The sequence below is a fragment of the Aotus nancymaae genome, unplaced genomic scaffold (genome assembly GCF_030222135.1).
Source record: "Aotus nancymaae isolate 86718 unplaced genomic scaffold, 86718_ANA_hifiasm-v0.15.2.pri h1tg000006l, whole genome shotgun sequence".
Lineage (NCBI taxonomy): Eukaryota > Metazoa > Chordata > Mammalia > Primates > Aotidae > Aotus > Aotus nancymaae.
In genome coordinates, this window is record NW_026988417.1 from 74,940,560 (window position 1) to 74,962,093 (window position 21,534).

A 21,534-nucleotide genomic window follows, 5' to 3' on the forward strand; every position below is an offset into this window, starting at 1 on the left:
GATGTCTATGCCTAACCCAGTTTCACAAAAGCTAAGTATGAAGATTCAAAGTAAGAGACATATGAACCTGTCATATGCCTCGGTGGTTACAGCCATTGTGGGGACCTACATATAAAAGGGGAATGAACCACTCAAGCAGTCACTCTTCCCCATCTGTCTATGAGCTTAAGGCTAGGCTAACCTTACCCTACTTTGTATCTTCCATAGGGCTCCCCCAAGGCAGGACGCACTGTTTAAGGTAAAATATACTAGACATGGTGAGAAACTAAAAATAAATCAAGTACTTTCTCTAGAAAATTAGACTCTGCCCAAGGCAAATTGTAAACTCCACTGACCATTAGGAATGCATTCAAGCCTGCAGCCTTCCTCTGAGGTCTTAATCATGGTCAGATTAATTCCCACCATATCCCTTCGCAATCATAGTCTAAACAGAATAACATAATTCTAGGAAAAAAATCTCCATAAAATAAAACCATAGCATCTTAAGGCTGCCTGAAATTCAGCCTGTCACCAAAGTTCCTAAGCATTCCAAAACACCTTTTCGAAGAAAGATGAGATGCCTATTTGGTGACCTGAGCATTGGATTCATAAACCTTGAGCTCTAGTTGAAAATTCTGACTGCTTCATCTTTCCTTCTCTACCCTTCAAATAGAAACATTTCGATCCTTCATCATTTATATACCACCCCTAACAATCCATTCCCCAGCAAGCTCCTGCATGCCCAGGATGCCAAGTATACACCTTATGTTTCTGTTCTCATCATTACTGAATCAGTAATGACAATTTACATTTGTGTAATGCCTGACATTTTATAAAGTCATTTGCATTTACTACCATACTAGAGCCTCACATACTTTCTGTGAGTGAAGCAAATTGAATATTGATACTTTGATTTTCAAGCTATGAAAGCTGACACTAGAGAGGTAAGGAGATTTCCTCCAACAGCTCACAACTTGTGAGGAGATGGTCTAGACTCCAAATCCAGGTCTAAGGACTCCCCATGCAGGTTCTTTGCAATTGGTAACACTGTCATTCTTTAGTTTTCAGCCCCTTGTGCCTCCCTGTAGGTACCCTCACTTGACTTACAGTCAAGTTCAGATAATCTCCATGAAAGTAAATTCCCATGTCTCCAGGCACCCAACAGAGCTTCCAGAGAAGTAGGGCATCATTACTTTCCCACTGGAAATATGATACGGAAACCCACTGGGTAAGTGTTCTTTGGAGTAAATTACTTTTGGAGTAATCTAACCTGACTTCCAGCCAGAATCCTCCACCAACGGCATGGAAAACAAAAGTCTGATTAATAAAATCTTGACTTATGGCATGGATTCGCTTCACTTGACCTACATTGAGGATACATGTTTGCAACCCAATTGAAAAATAAAAAATACTCTGTATTTAATTATATTGCAAACTATGGTTGAATTTCATTTAAGTGGCATTTATAATTGGCACATTTTTCAAGTACTGCTTCTGTCACAGTTGTATATAAAAGTACATTATCATCATTTACACAACTGCTGCCTAAGTTAACATTAATACACATCCCATAGATCAGAGATGGGATCACTAAAGGACAGCGGCTGTCACATTTTCATGAAATATAATTAAATATATTCAGAAATAAACTGGTTCCTAGATTCTGCTAAAGCAGCACAAGGCATGTTTTCAAAATTAATAAGCATTGATTTAGCACCTATGTTTTTCTCAGCAGTGCAGAACATTCAGAAAAGTATACAATATGTTCTAAGATAGTCAAAGAAGAGGAATAATTCAGAGTTTGGGGTCAAGGGGAAATTTATAATAATTATTATACATATTATTTGTCAATTACTATATTCCAGACACTATGCTAAGTATTTTATTTGAACCACTTTAATTCTTATGACAACTCAATGAAATAGTTATCATTATTATTATTATACAGAAAGTAAAACTGAGGCACAAAGAAGTAACTTACTTTATTAAGGTCACATAGCTGAGAAGTAGAGGAGACAGGATTGGAAGTCAAATATATGTTCCTCAGCCTGCATGTTCTGAGTTTCTTTGCTATATTGGGGAATGCTTCATGGAGGGTTGCCTCTTTGATATGGCCCTGAAGATTACGTAGGGTTCAGTTAAGGAAGAGCAGAAAGAATGGACATAAGTCATGTTAGAGGACTGCCAAATAGCATAAACAAAGGCAAGAATTTGTATTTGAACATGTGAGGATCCTTGAAGAAAATCAATGGCAGGAAATAAAGTTGGCTAGGCAGGGTGAGACGTTTACTAGAACACCTTAGAAATAATCTAGGCAGAATTTAGGGACTTGACCCTTTGGAAATAGGAAGTCATGTAGACTCTTATGCAGGAAAGTGATGATGAAAAGGCATTGTGGTATAATAGCAGTTTATTCAGGAAGAGTCGAGAGAAGTAAGACTTGAGGAAAGAAAAACAATTAGTCACTTATTATGAAATTCTCTCTGGGCCCTACTGCTCCTAGGTCATAGCAGACATTCAATAAACATTTGTCAGATCAGTGAATGAAGAGTTATACGGATAAAAAGAAAGGTATAAATCCAAGAAAGAATCTGCAGGAGTCACTGACAAATTGTCCATGGAGGAAAAGGGAGAAAAAGCAAAGATGGCACCAAAGTGCTACTTAAGGTGAAAAGAAAATGGGCACTTTTGGCTGAAATAGAGTTGGAAAGGAGAACTGGGTTTCAGGTGGATGCCAGGAGGAAAATGAGGCTTCCATTTTGGTTTGAAAATGTAGGGGCTTGAAAGGAATATAAGATACTCTTAATATATTATAGGTATTTGGAGAACGAAGCCTAGACTACATTTAAGAATCTTGAAGGGTAGAAAGCACAGATTCTACTCATCACAAATTCAGATAAATAAAAGTTGCCATTTTATTTATGGGCTACCTCAGTAGGCAACTCTAGGTAGGTAGAACTCTCCTAATGTGCATGTCACTATTGGACCTACTATATCTTATCAAAGACATGCAAAGTAAAGAAATTCATAATACACAAGAACACCATTATAAACTGAAAAGAACTAAGCAAAGGGAAATACATCAAAGAATTAAACTCCTATCCCTGCTCCCTATGACATGCTGTCAGCACTGGCCATTTGGCAGATTTGAAACACCAGCCTTTCCTTATCAAACTAAAAAAAGAAAAAAAAAATCATATAACAGTTTCTCAGCAAGAAACCATTAGACAGATGTAATCATAATGGGACCAAATATTCTTATAAATGAAATGCGAGCATTTAGGACCACATGTGGAGTTTAAAAGCAGCAACACAAAAGGTAAGTAGAATTGCCCCTGCATATACAATGGCTCAGATGTGGTAGAGCAATCCAATGGCCCTCAAACAAACTGAATTGTGAATTTACAAGACAAACCCAGTATCCATTAGCTTAAAATTCAAATGACCCTCACAGACAGCCCAGCTGTGGCAATAGGAGCTATTATTCTCGAAGTAAACTTCTCTCTTCTGATCATCCACCAACATTTAGTCAGAGAAGCTATGGCCATACTTGTCCAAGTTATTTGCTTTCAAAACAGTCTGATCATGAGTTTCATCCTCTAGATGCTTGAAGCCCATCAGAATGACCAAGTGGATGCGAGTGTACAAGATTCACTTAGACAAAGGAACGCAGCTATTCAATTGTAATGGGCAAAATTAAGGTCTTTAACAGGCAAATGAGAGTGAAAGAAAAAAACTGCTTGAAAGTATATCCATTTTAAGGAGAGAAGGGATGGAGTTAACTAAAATATAAAAATTGAAAGATTTATAAAATGTAGCCCGGGAAATCAATCCAACCAGTGGAGCACATTTGTCATTAGTGGGTGCTAAGAGAGAAATCATTGAAATTCAGGCACATTGTTTAAATTAAAAACCATACCATAAAATATGTTTGGGTAACATGCCAAATCTTTTACCCAAATGCTTCCCAGTTCAGAGACAGAATATTTATCAAATTCTGTTTGGCAAGTCAGTAGTTTGAAACTCTGAAAACATTTTCTCCCCCAAAAAATAATGTTATTACATGGTGACTGGTTTCCCAAGACAGACAACAAGAATCTCCCAATGTATAGTGTAATGATGTATAAATATAGTACTGGGATAATGGGGTAATACAAACTGTTTAGTAAAAATAGAATCTTATCCTATATAGCAGTGCTCTTCAAATTGTGGGTCATAACCCATGAAATCAATTTAGTGGGTCTTTATCAGTTTATTTTTTAATAGAATAAAAAAGAAAGATTAAAACTGCAAAGATCAGAGGATATCCCATGTCATAAGGAAAAGTATTATTCTTGAAAATTAATTTCATTGTTATAAATAACTCAGTGCATCCAGGATTGCAATGTAAAATATATTTCTTACCATAAGTCACAGTCAAAACAGTTTGAGTGTCTCTTAACAAGGCTTCCATAGGGTGCCTAGCACAAAGAAAGCATTTAAGATTTGCTGAGTAAATGAATGACTGAGTTGGTGAACACATTAAGAATGAATAAATAGAATGCTAGTTACACACTTCTCAGTCACAGCCCTGATACTGCAATAGGAAGTTTGCTCACTTCCACATTTTCATACTAGTAAGGCAGTGTGGACAGACAGTTGACCCAGCTGCAATTCCCTATAAGTGGCTCCCTTGGCTTGGGACAAGATCTTGGGCAGAGTAGGAGCTATAAAGAGAGAAGGGTAAGAACAAGGATTCCGCAGGTAAGTGGGATTGGACTCTAGGAGCAGGGTTCTAGAGGAAAGAGGGAGAAGGTAAGATGGGGTCACCAGATTTGACAAATAAAAATACAGGGTACCCAGTTAAATCTGGATTTGAGAAAAACAGTAAATAATGTAAAGGCAAAGAAAATTATGAATGTTAAGGGTTAAAAAATCACTTTGATCCATCAGACATTTATTTGATGCAAAACTGTGTCCAAAATACATGCCAGGTACTAGAGAATTAAGAAATACATGGTTCCTGACACTGAAGAGGACAGAGACACATGCAAGAGCCTCAACAATTAACACGTATTGAGCACTATTCTAAATAAGTGCTTCACAGGCAATAACTCGTTTAACAGTCACCACCCTGCATTAAGCACTACTGTTATCCCCATTGAAGACATAACTGGAGCTTAGAGAAATTCAAAGAGGAAGTTGTCCAAGGTCTCAGAAAACACACACACACATAAAATATTCAGTGGGCCTCTGGTAGAGGCTGGATATTGTTCAAGATGGGTGGATCTGGAAGTAAGATTTGAGCTGAACCTTGAAGAAAGATACAACTTCAATAGATGACTATTAGGGGAAGAATATTCTGGGCAGAGTAACAGCTTGGAAGTGAGAGAACATAATCAAGAAATGGGAGTAAACTTGCTAGAATATTAGGAATATAAAGATAGGAAGGAACGATTAGGCAAGTTAACCAGGCAGTGACCATACTGTGGAGGAAGTCTGCATACCCTGTTGAATCTGCACATGTGGTGAACCACTAATGGAACTGGGGTAAGTAGTTGGTGCAGTGGTGCACGCCTGTAGTCCAAGCTACTCTAAAGACTGAGGCTTGAGGAACCCTTGAGTCCAGCGGGTTAAGGCTAGCCTGAACAACATAGCTGGATCCCATCTCTAAAAAATAAATATATAAAACTTTAAAAAACTGGGTTTGAGTCAGGGTCTCACTATGTCACCAGGCTGAAGTGCAGTGCAGTGACACTATCATAGCTCACTGCAAGCTCAAGAACTTGTGGATTCAAGCGATCCTCCTGCCTTGGCCTCCCAAGTAGCTAGGACTACAAGCACACGCCACTATGCTTGGCCATTTTTTTTTTTTTTTTTTTTTGGTAGAGACAGGGTCTCACTATGTTGCCCAGCCTGGCCTCAAGCAATCCTCCTGCCTTGGCCTCCCAAAATGCTAGAATTGTAGGCATAAGCCACCATGCCAGACTTAAAAAAATTAAGCATTTGTGGAAAGTAAATGGGCACCATGTTGAGTTGGGCTTTTAGAAAGATGATTTTGGTAATAGTACTAAAGATAGAGTAGATGAGACAAAAAATCAGAGGCTACAAAACCAGGTAAGTCAATACGGATAGCTAGCAAAGCACTGTGGCACCAGAATCCAGGATTTACCTTCCAGATCAGACACTTAGTAGGTGAGTGACCTTGGACAATTCATGTAGCCACTCTGAGCCTTGGCTTCTTCATTTCCAAAACAGGGATGACAATATCACTTACCGCATCATTGGGGTGATAAAACAAGCCAATACACAGAAATGCTCAATAAATAGAAGCTATCTATAAATCACCATGGCAATTGAACTTGAATCTGCCCTTAACAACTTCAAGTTCGATCAGCCTTTGATTAAATGTCTCTGGGAATAAGACATTTGTGCCATCCTGATATATTTGGCTCTGTGTCCCCACTCAAATCTCATCTCCAATTATAATCCCTACATGTCAAGGGAGGGTCCTGGTGGGAGGTGATTGGATCATGGGGGTGGTTCCCCCATGCTGTTCTCATGATAGTGAGTTCTCAGGAGATCTGATAGTTTTATAAGGGGCTCTTCCCCCTTTGCTGTCTCTCTCTTTCCTGCCACCTTGTGAAGAAGGTGCCTGCTTCCCCTTCACCTTCTGCCATGATTGAAAGTTTCCTAAGGCCTCCCAAGTCATGCAGAACTGTGAGTCAATTAAAATTTTTTTGTTCATTAATTGCCAGTTTTGGGTACTTCTTTTTGTTTCTTCTTTTCTTTTTTTTGTTTTTGGGTACTTCTTTATAGCAGTGTGAAAACTGACTGATACACATCTCAATGGTAACAAAGTCAGGGCAGTGAGAGAATAGGGGATTGTCTTTCCTTCTTCCAAAAAGAATATATCTAAGAATGAAGCTAAAAAACAAAACAAAAGGTAAAACAAAAAGCAAAACAAAACAAACTGCAGAATATCAAGTAACTATAGTTGGAGAAGGTGAGTGAACTTTGAGATAAAGCAGACTTGTGTTTGCATCCTCTCTCCAGCATACATTACAAGAGTGATCTTAAGCAAACTAAGCTCTCTAAACATTAATCTTCTCATCTGTAACACATGGTTGTTAACACCTATATCATGAGACTACGTAAAGGATAGCTGCGATCCATGTATAGTATGCCTTCAGAACAATGCCTGGCCTAGAGTAGGCAATAACTGATAGTTATCATGTATTGTCACAGTTAGGCAGTAGTACAAGTGGAGACAGAAAACAATGCAAAAACACAGACAGTATACATGAGTTTGTCAATTCTGGAGACCATAATCATGAATAGTGGTATGGAATTAAACATCCCTTTTCTACGTGTTCAGCCCAATGAATTTGGCTTCTTAAAGGTGTACCACCAGGTAAGATGATGAAGAATAACAGGGATTTAAAAATGCAGAATTGGCCAGGCGTGCTGGCTCACGCCTATACTCCCAGCACTTTGGGAGGCTGAGGCAGACAGATCATGAGGTCAGGAGTTCGAGACCATCTTTGCCAACATGGTAAAACCCCATCTCTACTAAAAACATATAAATCAGCTGGATGTGGTGGCACACACCTGTAGTCCCAGCTACTTGGGAGTCTGAGGCAGGAGAATCACTTGAACCTGGGAGGCGGAGGTTGCAGTATGCCAAGATTGTGCCACTGCACTCCAGCCTGGCAAAGAGCAAGACTCCGTCTAAAAAAAAAAAAACACACACAAGAAAATAAAAATGCGGATTTGTGGATTGGAGGGAAGAGGGGCACAAAAGATGAAAAAGTAACAGCCTCTGACTATATTATTTTCCCACCACTTCCTGTCCTGGAACTCAAACACCATCACTGACTACCACCCCAAATGCTACTAAGTCACCATGAAAAGCAAGACTGGGGCTGGAGGGGGAGGTCAGGTTCATAATTCAGAGCTTCTTGGGGAGGAATGGATGCCAGGGCCAGACATCAATCCATCCATTCAAGCACACAGGGACCTGCAAGGTCTGAAACCCACCTGCCTGCATGCTTCTGGACATCAGAAAACACAGCAAGCCCACTCTTTCTGTAGGTGCTCTGCATTGGTGTGGCACAATCATTATTCCAAATATCCAGACCAGTGCTCAGGGCACAGCCATGGTCCTGGGGTAAACAAGATCCTTTGCTTTTTTCTAGAAATTTAATTGTTCTCAACAACTTGGTGTGCAAACTGAAATACTTTACTAAGATAAAATAAAGCAAAAGGGTAATAAAATGATCATTAAAACACTTTGTGTTTCCGGTATACATGCTCCGTGCCGCAAGGCACACACTGGAGCTCCTTTTCAACCACAGTGACTTTTTTGGCCCTATTTTCTCTATAACCTGTCATTTGCTCCCTCTTGCCAGACAACTGCAAACACATTAAGAGGTCCCAGATTCAGTTCTCAGGGTGAATATCCTCTGTGCAAACCTAAATGGCCTGAGTGGGAGGAAACTACATTCTTGTCCACATTCTAACCAAAATGAAACCAAAGGCCATTCATTAGAAAAACATCCATCTCTTCTCCTGATCTCTCTGAAATTAAAGATAACCAAAGTTAGAATTGGAGCATTTGGTGAAAATGAAAAGCTGCCTAAATTTCTCTCAAGTGTCCTAGCACTTTCACTTTTGGAAATGAATATTTAGAAAGGTTTAAGAATATCTTTCTTACACATTTCTCTCTCCTTCCTTCCCGAATGACTGCCTCTTCATTTATGAGCGACAGTGTGTTGAAGGGGCTATTGCCTGAGAACCCAGCATCCTCAAGCACATTCCTAACTCAGTTCTTCATCTTTGGGCACTGATTTTCCCCAGAGGTAGGAAAGGGATGATTACCTAGATTGTCCAGCAATACTGATTAAGAACAATACCTAGGTGGGATGTGTTAGGTCAAGTCAGCCAATAATGACTCAATCCTTTGTAAAAAGACAGAGAAGGCAAATGCTACAAATAGCTCCTGAATCTAGATGGGTGGAAAATAACACAGAACAAGACATGAGGCGTGACCAAGGACTGAGGGAATTCCCTTTCCTGGGAACTCTTCAAAGACAAAACAGCTGCTCATTTTTTTAATTGTCTAAATATGTCTGTGGCTAGTTTTTATAGGCTGCCTCCTCTCTGGAATGATTGGGAGCCAATCATTCTGAAAAATCAAGATGGGGCATCTATTGGCTGGAGGATAAAAGCAGCAGAAATATTCAACCAAATATATAACCAAAAGGCAGTATACACAACCAAAATCGCTGGGCATGTTTGGTGATTTAAGAACAAAAATCCAAACACAAGTGAAGAGAAAGCCAAAGAGAAAAGCAATTTAAGGGAGTATCTCAGGTCTCCAGAGCGACCCCCAAATGCTACATAACACTTCACAGACCAGCAAATGGGCAGTGATGTCGCATGCCAAAGGTGACAGTTAATTTTCCCAGCAGGTCTGGAAAACAACTTTTCCAGGTTCTTCATTATTTTATAGGTTTCAGGCTACCAACTGCCCAAGCCTTTCAGCCTGGTTTCTCCCACACCACTCTCGTTTTCCCAGCTCCTCCTTATCACCTACTATTGGGATCTCCCTGCTTAAAAGCCATTCTGTCACACAGTGGAGGTTATGGGTTGGGTAATTTGAGCTTCAAAATCAAAGGTATGTGATCCTAAAATCTCAGAAGGTAAGAACAGCTACAGGTGCCAAAGGTGAGAAGAGACTCACCAGCAGCCAGGGAACATATTAAGAGTCTGGAACCTGAAGAGGAGCCTTGCTGAAGGACAAACTCCTGCGTTCACCAGAGAAGAGACCAAGTTGTGTTTCTCTGGCCAGTCAGGAAACTGCAGACAGGGAAGGCTGGGGCAGCTCCTGGAGTGGCTGGCCTGGAAAGTCGTCAGGCTACCGTGACTGTGACTGAGAGAGGAGAGCAGTGCAACGCGGCCAGCAGCACTGGTTAACCTGGCCGAGTCCGTCAGGCCGGCGTGTCAGGCAGTCTCTTGAGGAAGGGCAGGGTAAAGAGACAAAGGACACTTTCTGTTCTCACCGCAGAGATGAGGCCGGGGTGGGGTTCCACAGCATGAAACTCTCCCTACTGAGTGGTCAGTATAGGAAAGCCAGCCAGCCCTCTCCTAAATGATTCCGTGCGAAGCTGCCTCACCGCAGCAGCACTGCCACCGCAAGCAGGTGTGAGCAATCAGACGAACCTGCCTTAGGAATTGCCGTCTGTTCACCTGATTTGGCAAATCCCTTTTTAACCCTCCTCATCCCTGGTGTATCTCACTCACAGAAGATACAAGTTAACTTAAATGGAGTTTGCGCTGTGCGGGAGATTGGGGGAGGGGAGCAGTTGGAGGAGGTAAGAAGGTGGAAACCTTTTGCCCGAAGATTTTTCTGTTGTTTTTCAGACTAAAAGGAAAAAACAAAGTAGGCAGCAAAGAGGACTGCAGGATACTGCTCATTTTTAGACATCCTGGCATTTTAGGTAAAGAGCAACTGGCAGAACTCAGCCAGATTGACAGAAAACGTGTTCACCTGTCAACTGGGGAGGGGAAAAAAACAAAACCCGAAAAAGATTCACTGAGGTTCAGGAGCCAGAATCCGGGCTCCTAAGCTCCGGGTCTCCTCCTCGCCCTCCTCCCCTGCCAGCCCCGCCCCCATGGCCAGGTGGAAACCAGGCAGGTGAGCCTGCACACGTGTCAACTCGCGGGGACCGCGGGCCGGCCAGGGGTCCCTCAGGGGACACACCCTCCACCTACCTCAAACATGGGAGAGGCGCCCTTGCTCGGCAACGTGCAGCCCAGGAGCTCGGCGAGAAACTTTGCCATATACAAGCGGTGAGGCAGGGTCCCTCCCGACGCGCCGCTTCTGTCCTAACCCCGCGCCAGAGCCCGAGCGCCGGGATCCTGCCTGCAGCCCGCACGCCAGCCGGGGCCGTGGCTTGGGGGCTGCCCCGCGGCTGCGGCTGCGGCTGAGGGCCCGGGCCGGGCCGGGCCGGGAGAGAGCGGCGGCCGCCCGCCCCCGGCGTCCAACGTTGCGAGTGGGCGCAGCTGGGTCAGCGGCCAGAGCCCCGCGCTGCGGGAGCAGGGGCGCCGCCGCCGCCGCGCTAGCCTTTCCCGCTGAATGTCACTATTACCATAGTAAAGGGAAGGGCCCCGCCGAGGGGGTGGCGGGCGGGCCGACGGCGCCGCAGGACGGGCGCCGCGCACGGGCAAGGGCCGCCGGCGGGCGCAGCGCCGTGGCGCAGGGACGGGCCCGCCCCGCCCCTGGGCAGGGCCACTCGGGCGACTCCGCCGGGCGGGAGCAGATACCTGAAGCTCCAGGGTAGAGCGGGCGGCCGGGGCGGGGGAAGGTCTGTGGATGCGAGCCCCAGTTTTCCCCTCGGCAGCGCTCACGGAGGTGGAAAGGCGGCCGCCTCGCTCCGCTGACTGACCCGGGAGAGTCGCTGCAGCCGGGAGCAAGCCGCCCGCAGGGGCTCCCGCACCGGCCGGCGCCGCCCCGCCCTTCCTTTGGGAAAGGGAAAAGGCTCCTGAAGCCTCGGAGGAGGAACTCCCCCTCCTGTTCTCACATTATCCCAAACCAGTGAATCGGGCAGGCCCAGGTAAGCCCCCAAAAGGGAAAGGTGACTGTATGCACTAGGGCCTGGGCCGGATACGCTCCAAGATCACAGCTCCCGCCCTGTCCTTAGCTCCGGCAAGAAGAGCCAAGGACCGGCACAGCCAGGTGACTGAGACAGGTGTGGCCCTGTTTTTCCCTCCAAACTGGGGAGGGAAAGAAACAAAACCTGAAAAAGATTCACTGAAGTTCAGGAGCGAGAATCCCGGCTCCTGAGCTTGTCTCAAACGTGTAAGGCTTGTCTTTTCATTTAAAAAGACATTTTTAGGGCCAGGCCTGTATTATGTATTTATTCTGCACCCCCATAGCTGTACATCTCAAGCTTTAACGTGCATAAGAATGGCATGACCTATACAGCATGTTTAAAATGAGAGGTCTTGGGCCCCCAACCTATGTTTCTGATCCAGTGATTTTGATTCTGATCCTGGGCCATCTCAGGAGATTCAGATGTAGATGGTACCCCAGGCTATACTTTGAGAAACATGGCCCTACTATGTAAAAAATGCTGACGTAAACTTATGAGGACTGAGAAAACACTAGATTTGGTGACAGATATGACCCTAGAGAAAGTTGTGTCAAATCACCTGATTTTATTTGCAAGGAAACAGAACTAGAAAAGTTTTTATTACTTGAAGTCATACTGTATCAGTGACACCCAGGGCATGGAGTGGACACTCTACGAATGCCTGTTGGACAGGATGAACAGAAGATGGATGCTGATAAATAGCTGGGTCTCGATTTCGTTAATTGCCATTCCAGAATTCTAGCTGGTGCAGCAAATTCACTGTGAATTTAAGGGATAAAAGAGGAAAGATGTCACACTAAATTAATTTGAATATGCCATCTCAGTGCTTCTCAAACTTTTTTGGCTATCGGTTTTATCTTCTGCATTCTACCCTATGAAATATTCAGGCTTGTTATAAAACAAAAAGACCTACCCCCCATGAGTAAAACTAATGTTCTAAGTAAGTTATTTTTATTTATTCTCTGTTTTCCAGAACGCTGCCACACCACCAGCTAACCCCCAGCAGCAAAATCAAGAAATGTGGCAGCAAGGTACCCCCAGGCTGTACTAAAACGGAAATAGAAGAAAACTAATGTGTAATAAAGACCTATGAATGCCTCAGGCACTGTGTCATGGGCTCTGGGGGCAGACTACCTCCATTTAAATCCCATTTCTGATACTGCTATGGATTGACATATGAATTTTTCCCTCCAAAATTCATGTTGAAATGTAATCCCCAGTGCAACAGTATTGGAGGTGTGGCCTTTGGGAAGTGATTGAGTCATGGGGGCTCCACCCTCATGAATGAGATTGGGTGCCCTTATAAAAGGGGTTCATGAAGGGAGTTCACCCCTCCTGTCCTGTCTTCTGCCATGTAAGGATGCAGTGGCATTTTTCCCTTCCAGAGGATACAGCATTCAAGGCACCATCTTGGAAGCAGATAGCAGCCCTCACCAGATGCCAACCTTGATCTTGGACTTCCCAGCCTCTAGAAATGTAAGAAATAAATGTCTGTTTTTATAAATTACTCAGTGTGTGGTATTCTATTATAGCAGCACAAAATTGTCTAAGATATAATTAATAAATGTGACACTTAGAAAAGTGACTTTGCTTCTCTGTACTTCAGTTTTCTCATCTGCAAAATGGGTTTAATAATAAAGGCAACTACCACAAGTGGTTTATATTAGTTTTCTATTGCTATCATAACAAATCACCACTATTTAGCAGCTCAGGATAATGCCCATTTATTATCTCATAGTTCTGTAGATTAGAAGTCTGTGGGTTCAAGTGGGTTCTGTGCTTAGAGTCTCACAAGGTTAAAACCAACCAGGCTGTGCTCTTACCTAGAGTCTCTGGGAAGAAGCCACTTCCAAACTCATTCAGGTTGTTGGGAGAATCTAGTTCCTTGCAGCTGTAAGTCTGAGGTCCTTGTTTCCTTGCTGGCTATCAGCCAAAAGCCACTCTGCTTCTAGAAGCTGCCTGGCCTCTTTATGCAGCCCCCTTCATCTTCAAGAAGAAACCGCATTGAGTCCTTCTCATGCTTCAAATCTCTCTGACTTTCTCTTTTGCCAACAGCCAGAGAAAACGTTTACCATTTAAAGGTCTCATGTGATTACACTGGGCCCACCTGGATAATTTTTCTATTCTAAAGTCAGCTGATTAGTCACCTTAGTTGCATCTTCAAAGTTGCTTTTGCCATGTAATATTGCAGAAGTAATTCCAGGGTGAAGATCATGAAGCTACATAAACTCCTGCTTCCTGCATGATTATCTTGAGGAATAAGTAAAGGTGTGTATTTAAAACATTTGGAACAGTGTTTTATTTTGTGATACCAATAATAAGAACTCAATAAAGATTTGCTATTTCAGTGGCTACACATGGCATTTCATTTGATTGACACAACTCTGTATTATTTTAAAGGAGAGAAACTGAGAATCAATCCAAGACCACACAGAGAGTTAATGGCAGAGCCAGGAATCAAACCTAGAACATCCATCAATCAAGTCTGTGCTGAGCACTAGGAGATAGGGCAAAGGACAGATGATGTTCATTTGAGAGAGAGGGACTTGAGAAGGGGAGTGCAATAATGAGGAGCACAGGGAATATTTACAAATAGTCACTTGCTGTATATGAATAATCTTTGGTGTGGGTGCAAAGGAGACTGTACTAAATACTAATTGAAATGTTTTAAGTCTTTAGGCTGACTCTGGGCACACTGCCTAGGAGTTAGCCCTCTTCTACAAGGAGCAGCTATTAAAAAAAAACAATCTTTAACTGAACCTGGTGATTTTTACTGAGCAGATGCATTTTCTTGTGGTGACATTCATCTTAAGAGGGTATACATTACTTGCAATCTAGACTCATTCCTTTGATGGCTTCTTCCTCCCTATGCCCCCTCCTCTGTGATGTCTCATGTCTTGTAGAGGAAATAAACGTCTGAAAGGCAGCAACCCACTGACCCTGCCTCAACAGCAAAAGCATTGCCCAGACTTTCTCCAGGGCATGCCCAGGCCTGAATCACTACCATGTCTATTTCTTCCTGTAGCTGGTACAGCAAGGACAGAGACCCAGGACAAAAAAAGAAAAGGAAGGAAAGCACACTAAAAAATCATCTTATCATCTACAGTCTTTCCCCATTTAGGACTGTGACTGCAGTATTGTTTGCTAGAAGTGTTGTTCATACTCTTTCACCCAGTATTTCTATTTCTAGAGTTTATCTTAAGAAAATAATCTGAGAATCACTCAAAGATTTTGGCATTTAAAATTGTTTCATGTCTGTAAGGGCAAGTGAGTATCTTTTCTACTGACACAGTAATCACCATGGCTAAAAGACTGGGACTGAACTCCGGCTGCCTGGGCTTGAATTCTGGCTCTCCCAATTGCCAGCTGAGTGATCTTGGGCAAGTCACTTCAATTCTCTAAGCTTCCATTTCCACATCTGGAAAACAGGGACAATAATACCTGAACTTGGTTAGATAATAATACCTGAACTTAATTAGGTAATACTATTATACTCAGTTATTAAAATGATTATATTCATATAATTATTATACTAATACAAATGAAGGACCTAACATAATAGTAATATGTTAACTCTTACTAGGGTGATGATTAATGATATATCCTCAGCTTATGGCCCAAAGCCTGGCATGCAATACTCAATAAAAATTGATTAAATAAATGAATATATGAACAAACAAATGAACAAGGAGACTTGTTACAGCATTATAAAGCTAAAATTTGTAAACCATAAAAACAACAGGGTAGTGGCTTAATATAGTGTGGTACATATAATCAAAACTAAGTGTGTTTTAAAAGAATAATTAATGACCTAGAAAATGTCTTTATGTAATGTCAAGAGGGGACAGCATACAGTATATGTAGCATATCCTAAATTTGTAAAATACTTAACATATATGTGTATAGATTAGGGGCAAAATAGAAGGAAATACACCAAAAGGCATTAATAGTTCTCTGTGAGTGATGAAATTATGGATTATTTTTATTTTTTCTTTACACATTCTTTAATTTTCTAGATTCTCTGCCATGAACTTGAGTGTAATACCAATTTAAATACTTTTTTACAATCTCATAATTAAGAACTTAGACTTTTTTTAAGTAATCAAGTTTAACTTAATTAAGATCTTATCATTTTAATAAATCATTTAGGATGGACCAGTTAACACAACTAAATCTACTGCACTGACAGTCTCTTGAAGTAATCTCTGGTGTTTGTGAAAAGGCTCTACTAAATATCATCCAAAATTTGATTTTAAAGACACTCACCATTGCTGCTAAGAGCCAACAACTATCAACAATAGCCTTAATAACTAGAAATGTGAAAGTCTTAAGAGGCAAATATAATCTATGTTTAAAACATACTTATTTTCTCTTCTGATTTAGTTTACAAGAGAATGTTGAAGTTGAAGAATCAACCTTTGGAAATTGTCATTTGCCCAGAATGATTAATTCTGGGTAATTTATGCCTGTCAAGTCACAAAGAACACTTTCATTTACCCTGCTTCCTTTGTGGTTCTTAAAGAGAGATCCTGTGTTACAGTTATTGTAAACTCTGCACTTCGTATGGTCAGGAAATAGAGCAGTCTGATTAACCAACTATTCTGACCAATTATTGTCTCTGCGGCATATTAATTACTACTTTTCAAAAAATTAGGCTGTCTTAAATTGCAATTAACATTGAAAGTCTACTGAAGGTTTCATAATTATTTGATGACTCAGAAGGCACCTCAGTGTTTCTCAGGGTGTCAGGTTCACCAGCGTAACAATCATTTATCATAGTAGGACAGATGAGGAGAGACGCTGGTTAATAGGAATTTTCAGTTGAGAGAAATGCAAGCAAGCCAGGTTTACTACGTTTACAAGGTTGAATGAATGTCTACTGAGCTCTTTAAGCACCTTCTGAGAAAGACACTCTATTTGTATAAGATGTTATAATTATTATTCCACAGAAATTCAATGGTAACATTCTATTTTACAACAAAGAAAATTAGATTACAAGTTATCCTCCAACTCTCCCTCCTCCCGGCTAAGATCACACACCGTATAGAGTTACAATGGTGCCAATTACAACAGCTTTTCATGCACTGTATGTTGCTTTGGCTTTTGATGATCTGAATGGATTGCATACCAAATAGCAGCTACTAGCAGCAATCAAAACAATTTGGGAGAAAATAGTTTTGTCTTCTGTGTTCACCTAATGCTATTGATTTAAATTTAATATTTGTTTCATTTCTTTCTTGGTACAGTAAGCAAGCATGTCGTGTCTGTCTGGGCCCCCATTCTGCCTTAAAGAAGGTGGGTGGCAAAGCCTGTGTATACCAGGCATTTTCCATCACTAGTTGCTAGAAGCCAATATCCATTCAAAAGAGTGTTTTTAAGATTATTTCATCCAATCCCCACTACATATACATATTCTCTCTCTCAAATCCCAGTTTACAATTAAAGAATCAGAGGCACAGAGAGGTTACATTTTTTGCCCAAGTTTACATGGCTATTATATTGGTAGAGCTGCGGCCAGATTCTAAATCTCCTGATAGATAACACATACCCTTTCCATTGAGGCATTGCCCCAACACCATGTTGGACTGAGACTTTGACTGAAAAATGAACTTTTCTCTGAGCAAGGTGAAAAAAAAAGAAGAAAGAAGGAAGGGAAAGACAGATGAAGGAAGAGAGAACTCAGCATCATGGATTTGGGGTACCACTCCCACATCACAGCCAACTTTACTCCTCTTATATAACAATTTGAGGTCCGGGCACAGTGAGCCTAAGTTTCCTTATTTGAAACACTATATTGGGACTCCCTGGAAGGATCTTTGCACTATATCTTGAAACTGATGACCAGAGATTCTTTAATGAGCTAACAAATACACATAACCTTCCAACTCATGCCCTGGCTGTCCTGGATGGGAAGAACACATTCTCTAATATGGGAAAGATTCAAGATTCAGGTCAGTCTAATCAACTAATGGTCAGCACCAAAGGAGGTTAGGCTGTTTAAGGAGTTAAGCCATTCAATGTGATGCCAGTTCCCTCCTAATCCAGCCCTAAAGGGAACTTGTATTATGACTCACAGGAGAGGCACAGCCTGGAGAAAATGAGCTGAGAGAAACTGGAGAAAATTGAAAACTTACAATATTACAGCTGTGTTAATAAACTACAAGAATAGGCCACCCCTCTCCTCAGTATGGGATTTGATGTAAGAGTCATTGTGCTGTGGCAAAGGACCCGGTTCACCATGGTGATAGTGGGAGTGCCTGGACCAACACTAATGACAATGAGGAGACTGGTACTGTGTGACAACCACAAAACCCACAATGGCATCAAGGCTATGCCACCCCTTAGGAACCACAGCTCAAGAGTGGAGAGCTAGTGTTCACTTCGGCGGGAAGTGAAGCATCAATCTGGAGCCCCTGGAGCCCAGCAGGCAGCAGTGAGTAGGATCATAGCTAGATAGCAGGTAAGGAAGCATCCGAGCCAGGACTGTGCACTGCCAAGTAAGTAATGGTGGCTGCAGAGATCAAAGAGCATAAAGGTCACAGGCAAAGGAACAGAGAAAGGGAGCCAGCTGCTACAAAGCAGAGGTGCAGGAGGTATAGTATTGAACAGTGAGCCAGCCTGGGTCCTCTTTGGGAAACAGAGCCAGAAACCTAAAGGTCAAAAAAATCACCCAGAAGGGACTTGAGGCAAGTATCATTTTTATTTGCATTTCATTGCTTCCACCCCTTCTTGGACTGGTCCATCACCTAACTGGTGCAGCCTGTGTCAGTAGAAGTCCACATGAGAGACAACTGGGACAAGTGCTGCACAGACTCTTGCCTCTGGCCAGATCCACCCCATCCCCTAAACTTTGGCTCATTTCTCCCTATCCGCCACAGTCCAGATCTGCTCTGTGTTTGATACTTGGTTAAAGAGTTCTAGACAAGTTTACCCCTTTGTCACCATTGATAGAGGGCTCTAGCAGTCTCGCAATCAATATAGGTCAAAAATGACTCGAGTTAGACCAAATCTAAACACCTGAGGGTACTGGGGAGTGAGCAAGGCTAATCCTGCACCAGCCTGAAAAGGAGAGACGTTTCCATCCAATCACACACCTCCATGAATTCTATAGCAGCCACATACTTAAACCAAAGCTTTTTCTTTTATGCCATTTCTATTTTCTCATTCTTCAGGACCTCTCAGTTCTCCATGGACAGAGGTGTGTTTCAGACATCTTCCAGAGCCAAACAGAACAAGTCATGATCTGGAATCAACAGGTCCATTTTTCTCCGTGTTTCATTTCTGTAGTATAATAACAGTAACAATAACCAGCATGTTACTATTTGGGAGGCAGTGTGCTAAGCCCTCTACATATATTATTATGCATTATTACATGTGATCATGTCATGAACTCCTTTGGGTGATACCTTCATAATCCCTCCTTTACAACTGAGGAAAACACTGCATGAGATGCTGATTACCTTCCCAGGGTCACAGAGCTAGGAAGAGATGGAGCCTGAATAGGCATCCAGGAAGTCCTCCATACCCACATCCTCACCTGGCATCCCATCATCCTTAGACTAGAAGAGCAGCAAGAATTGGGCTTGCTCAGCCTCACCATAGAGTGAGAAGGGAATGTGGAATGTGTTTAAAGAGGAAGCAGTTTTAATTATGCACTGTCTAATGCAAAACAATGCCAATTTTGCTGACAGAATAAAAATGAGCAGAACTGAAGAATTTTGATCCCTACGCTTTTAAGCCTGCACAAGAAAGCATTCCAAGTTTACTTTACTATCTTCACCCCTGCCCACACTTGCCGAATAGTGCTAGGAGAGTTGCAGTGGTATGCCCACCCAACTTTCACGTAAATTAAAGAGTTTTCCAAATTCTGCTACCAAATTTTTCTAACCTAAGTGAGTTTTTAAGATAAGAACTCCATTTGCTTGGTTCAGCTTATATTCTTCTCTTTAGAGCTCAAGATCACTCATGTCAATTACCTTTTAAAAAAATGAGAAAAGGATTCTAGTTCAAAGACCCAATAACCAAATAACTGTAGTCGTACAATGAGCTACAGCTACTAGAATAGGCCCATCAACAGTCACAAGATTTCTCTCAAAGGAGGAAAAAAACTAAAGTTTCATCCCTCAGGAAAACAGCACTCAGATTTAGCCTGGAAAGAATTTTCAGGTATCCATGGTCTAATCTGTCCCCACCGGGAATACCTGTCATTTAATCCCAATCACCTCATGGGCTCATCACAAGATTTTTATAGATGTTTATTTCAGGGATATACTCTGTAGGGGCAAGATGGAAATCAGGAAAAGGGAGATGATTTATTTAAATATGCCAGAGGCATCGGAAAACAAAGTGAGAGTAAATATGATTGCAGAAAGGGTGACCCTAGTAACCTATTACAAAAGACAAAGAAAACACAAATGATCTCAACTAAAAGGCTTTGAAAAAAAATGAAAACGAAAGGGAAAGAATAGGCCCTTTGTGTTTGATTCTGGAAACATATATTATGCTCACACTGTGAGCTGGCGGGCAGATGGTTGAAGCTCATACAAGGAATATTAAATCTATTTGGAACCCTGTTGCCCTCCTGATACAACACTGCTGATGCCTAGAGGGCAAGACAATGAGCACACAAATGCCTACAAATCACTCAGACTGTCACTGACTGGGAAATCCTCCCCACATCCCAAAGCACAGGGAGCTTGAGAGGTTTGCCCCATCCCTCACAGCAGGTCAAATAGAGGATCAGAAGGGAAAGCCAAGCTTTACACACACACATAGCATCTCTTTATATTCAGACTGGTTTCTGCTGTTATGGCCAGATATGAAATGAAATGGAGCAGGAAAAGCACCCAGTGTAGAGCCTGTTTGTGGGATTCCATGTGTTCTTGCAATCTCTTCAGAGGAATAAAAATAGATAATTCAATTTCAAAGGCCAGGAGAAATGAAGAGTCAACAAACTTTCACCCTGCCCAGTTGCTCTTTGCTTTGTGTATTTTCCAGTGGGCAACACAGTGGAGGTCACACACATGCCACTGATTCGGCCTGGTAAGAGCAAGGCATGAGACAGAAGAAAATCATTCCAAAATAACAGAAAAGATCGTTTCAGCCTGTCTAACCTGAGCATCCACATCTCAGTGGCTTATAAATATTTGGAAAGCAAGATTCTTTAAAGGCCGACTACTGAAAGTCCGGATCACAAACCACAAGCTCCCCAGGTGATTTGTCTGCTCATGAAAGCACTGCTCGAGGGCAATAATCTTCAAAGTGTGATATGTGGTCTATTACCATATGGAAAGACATTGTTCAACTTCTATTCATTTTTATTTATTTTTTGTTTATTATTATCTTAAAGAAGAAAAAAACTCAGCTTCTCTGCAATTTAACATTTAGCTTAATAGTGGTGCATGTATAAACTTATAAATAAATATACATACACTGGAAGTACAAACTCAAATTTTTTTAACTAATGGAATTTTCCATTAAAAATTGGGATGGGCAGGGTGCAGTAGCTCATGCCTGTAATCCCAGCACTTTGGAAGGCCAAGACCAGCGGATCAAAAGGTCAGGAGTTTGAGACCAGCCTGGCCAATATGCTGAAACGCTGTCTCTACTAAAAATACAAAAAATTAGCTGGGCATGGTGGCACGTACCTATAGTCCCAGCTACTTGGGAGGCTGAGGCAGGAGAATCGCTTGAACCCAGGAGGCCGTGGTTGCAGTGAGCTGAGATCATGCCACTACTCTCCAGCCTGGGCAACAGAGTGAGACTCTGTCTCACCAAAAAAAAAAAAAAAAAAAATAGTGGGATGATACATCTCCTGGCTAAGCACTTATCTAATCAGGCCATCAACTCTCTGTCCAGGAAGCTTCTACTATTACATATTGACTAGATGTCCCTGCCTCTTCCAGTTTCCTTATAAATC

General features: G+C 41.9%; 1 protein-coding gene and 1 long non-coding RNA gene across 3 annotated transcripts in view; one reads left to right on the plus strand and one right to left on the minus strand.

The window, feature by feature from the left end:
* RASGEF1B (RasGEF domain family member 1B) overlaps window positions 1-10,851 on the minus strand; it is a 605,535-nt gene extending 594,684 nt beyond the window's left edge. Inside the window, exon 1 of one of the 2 annotated variants that reach the window (XM_012447000.3) lies at window positions 10,735-10,851. In XM_012447000.3, the coding sequence (XP_012302423.2) occupies window positions 10,735-10,803 (69 nt within the window). In that variant the 5' untranslated portion in view covers window positions 10,804-10,851. The remainder of the gene's footprint in view (window positions 1-10,734) is intronic. The other variant, XM_012447001.3, reaches the window with a different exon arrangement.
* A 642-nt stretch (window positions 10,852-11,493) lies between these two features.
* On the plus strand, window positions 11,494-13,110 carry LOC135269936 (uncharacterized). The gene is made up of 3 exons (XR_010338183.1): window positions 11,494-11,576; window positions 12,589-12,646; window positions 13,001-13,110. It is a non-coding gene; the product is annotated as an uncharacterized LOC135269936 (long non-coding RNA).
* Window positions 13,111-21,534: the final 8,424 nt, after the last annotated feature.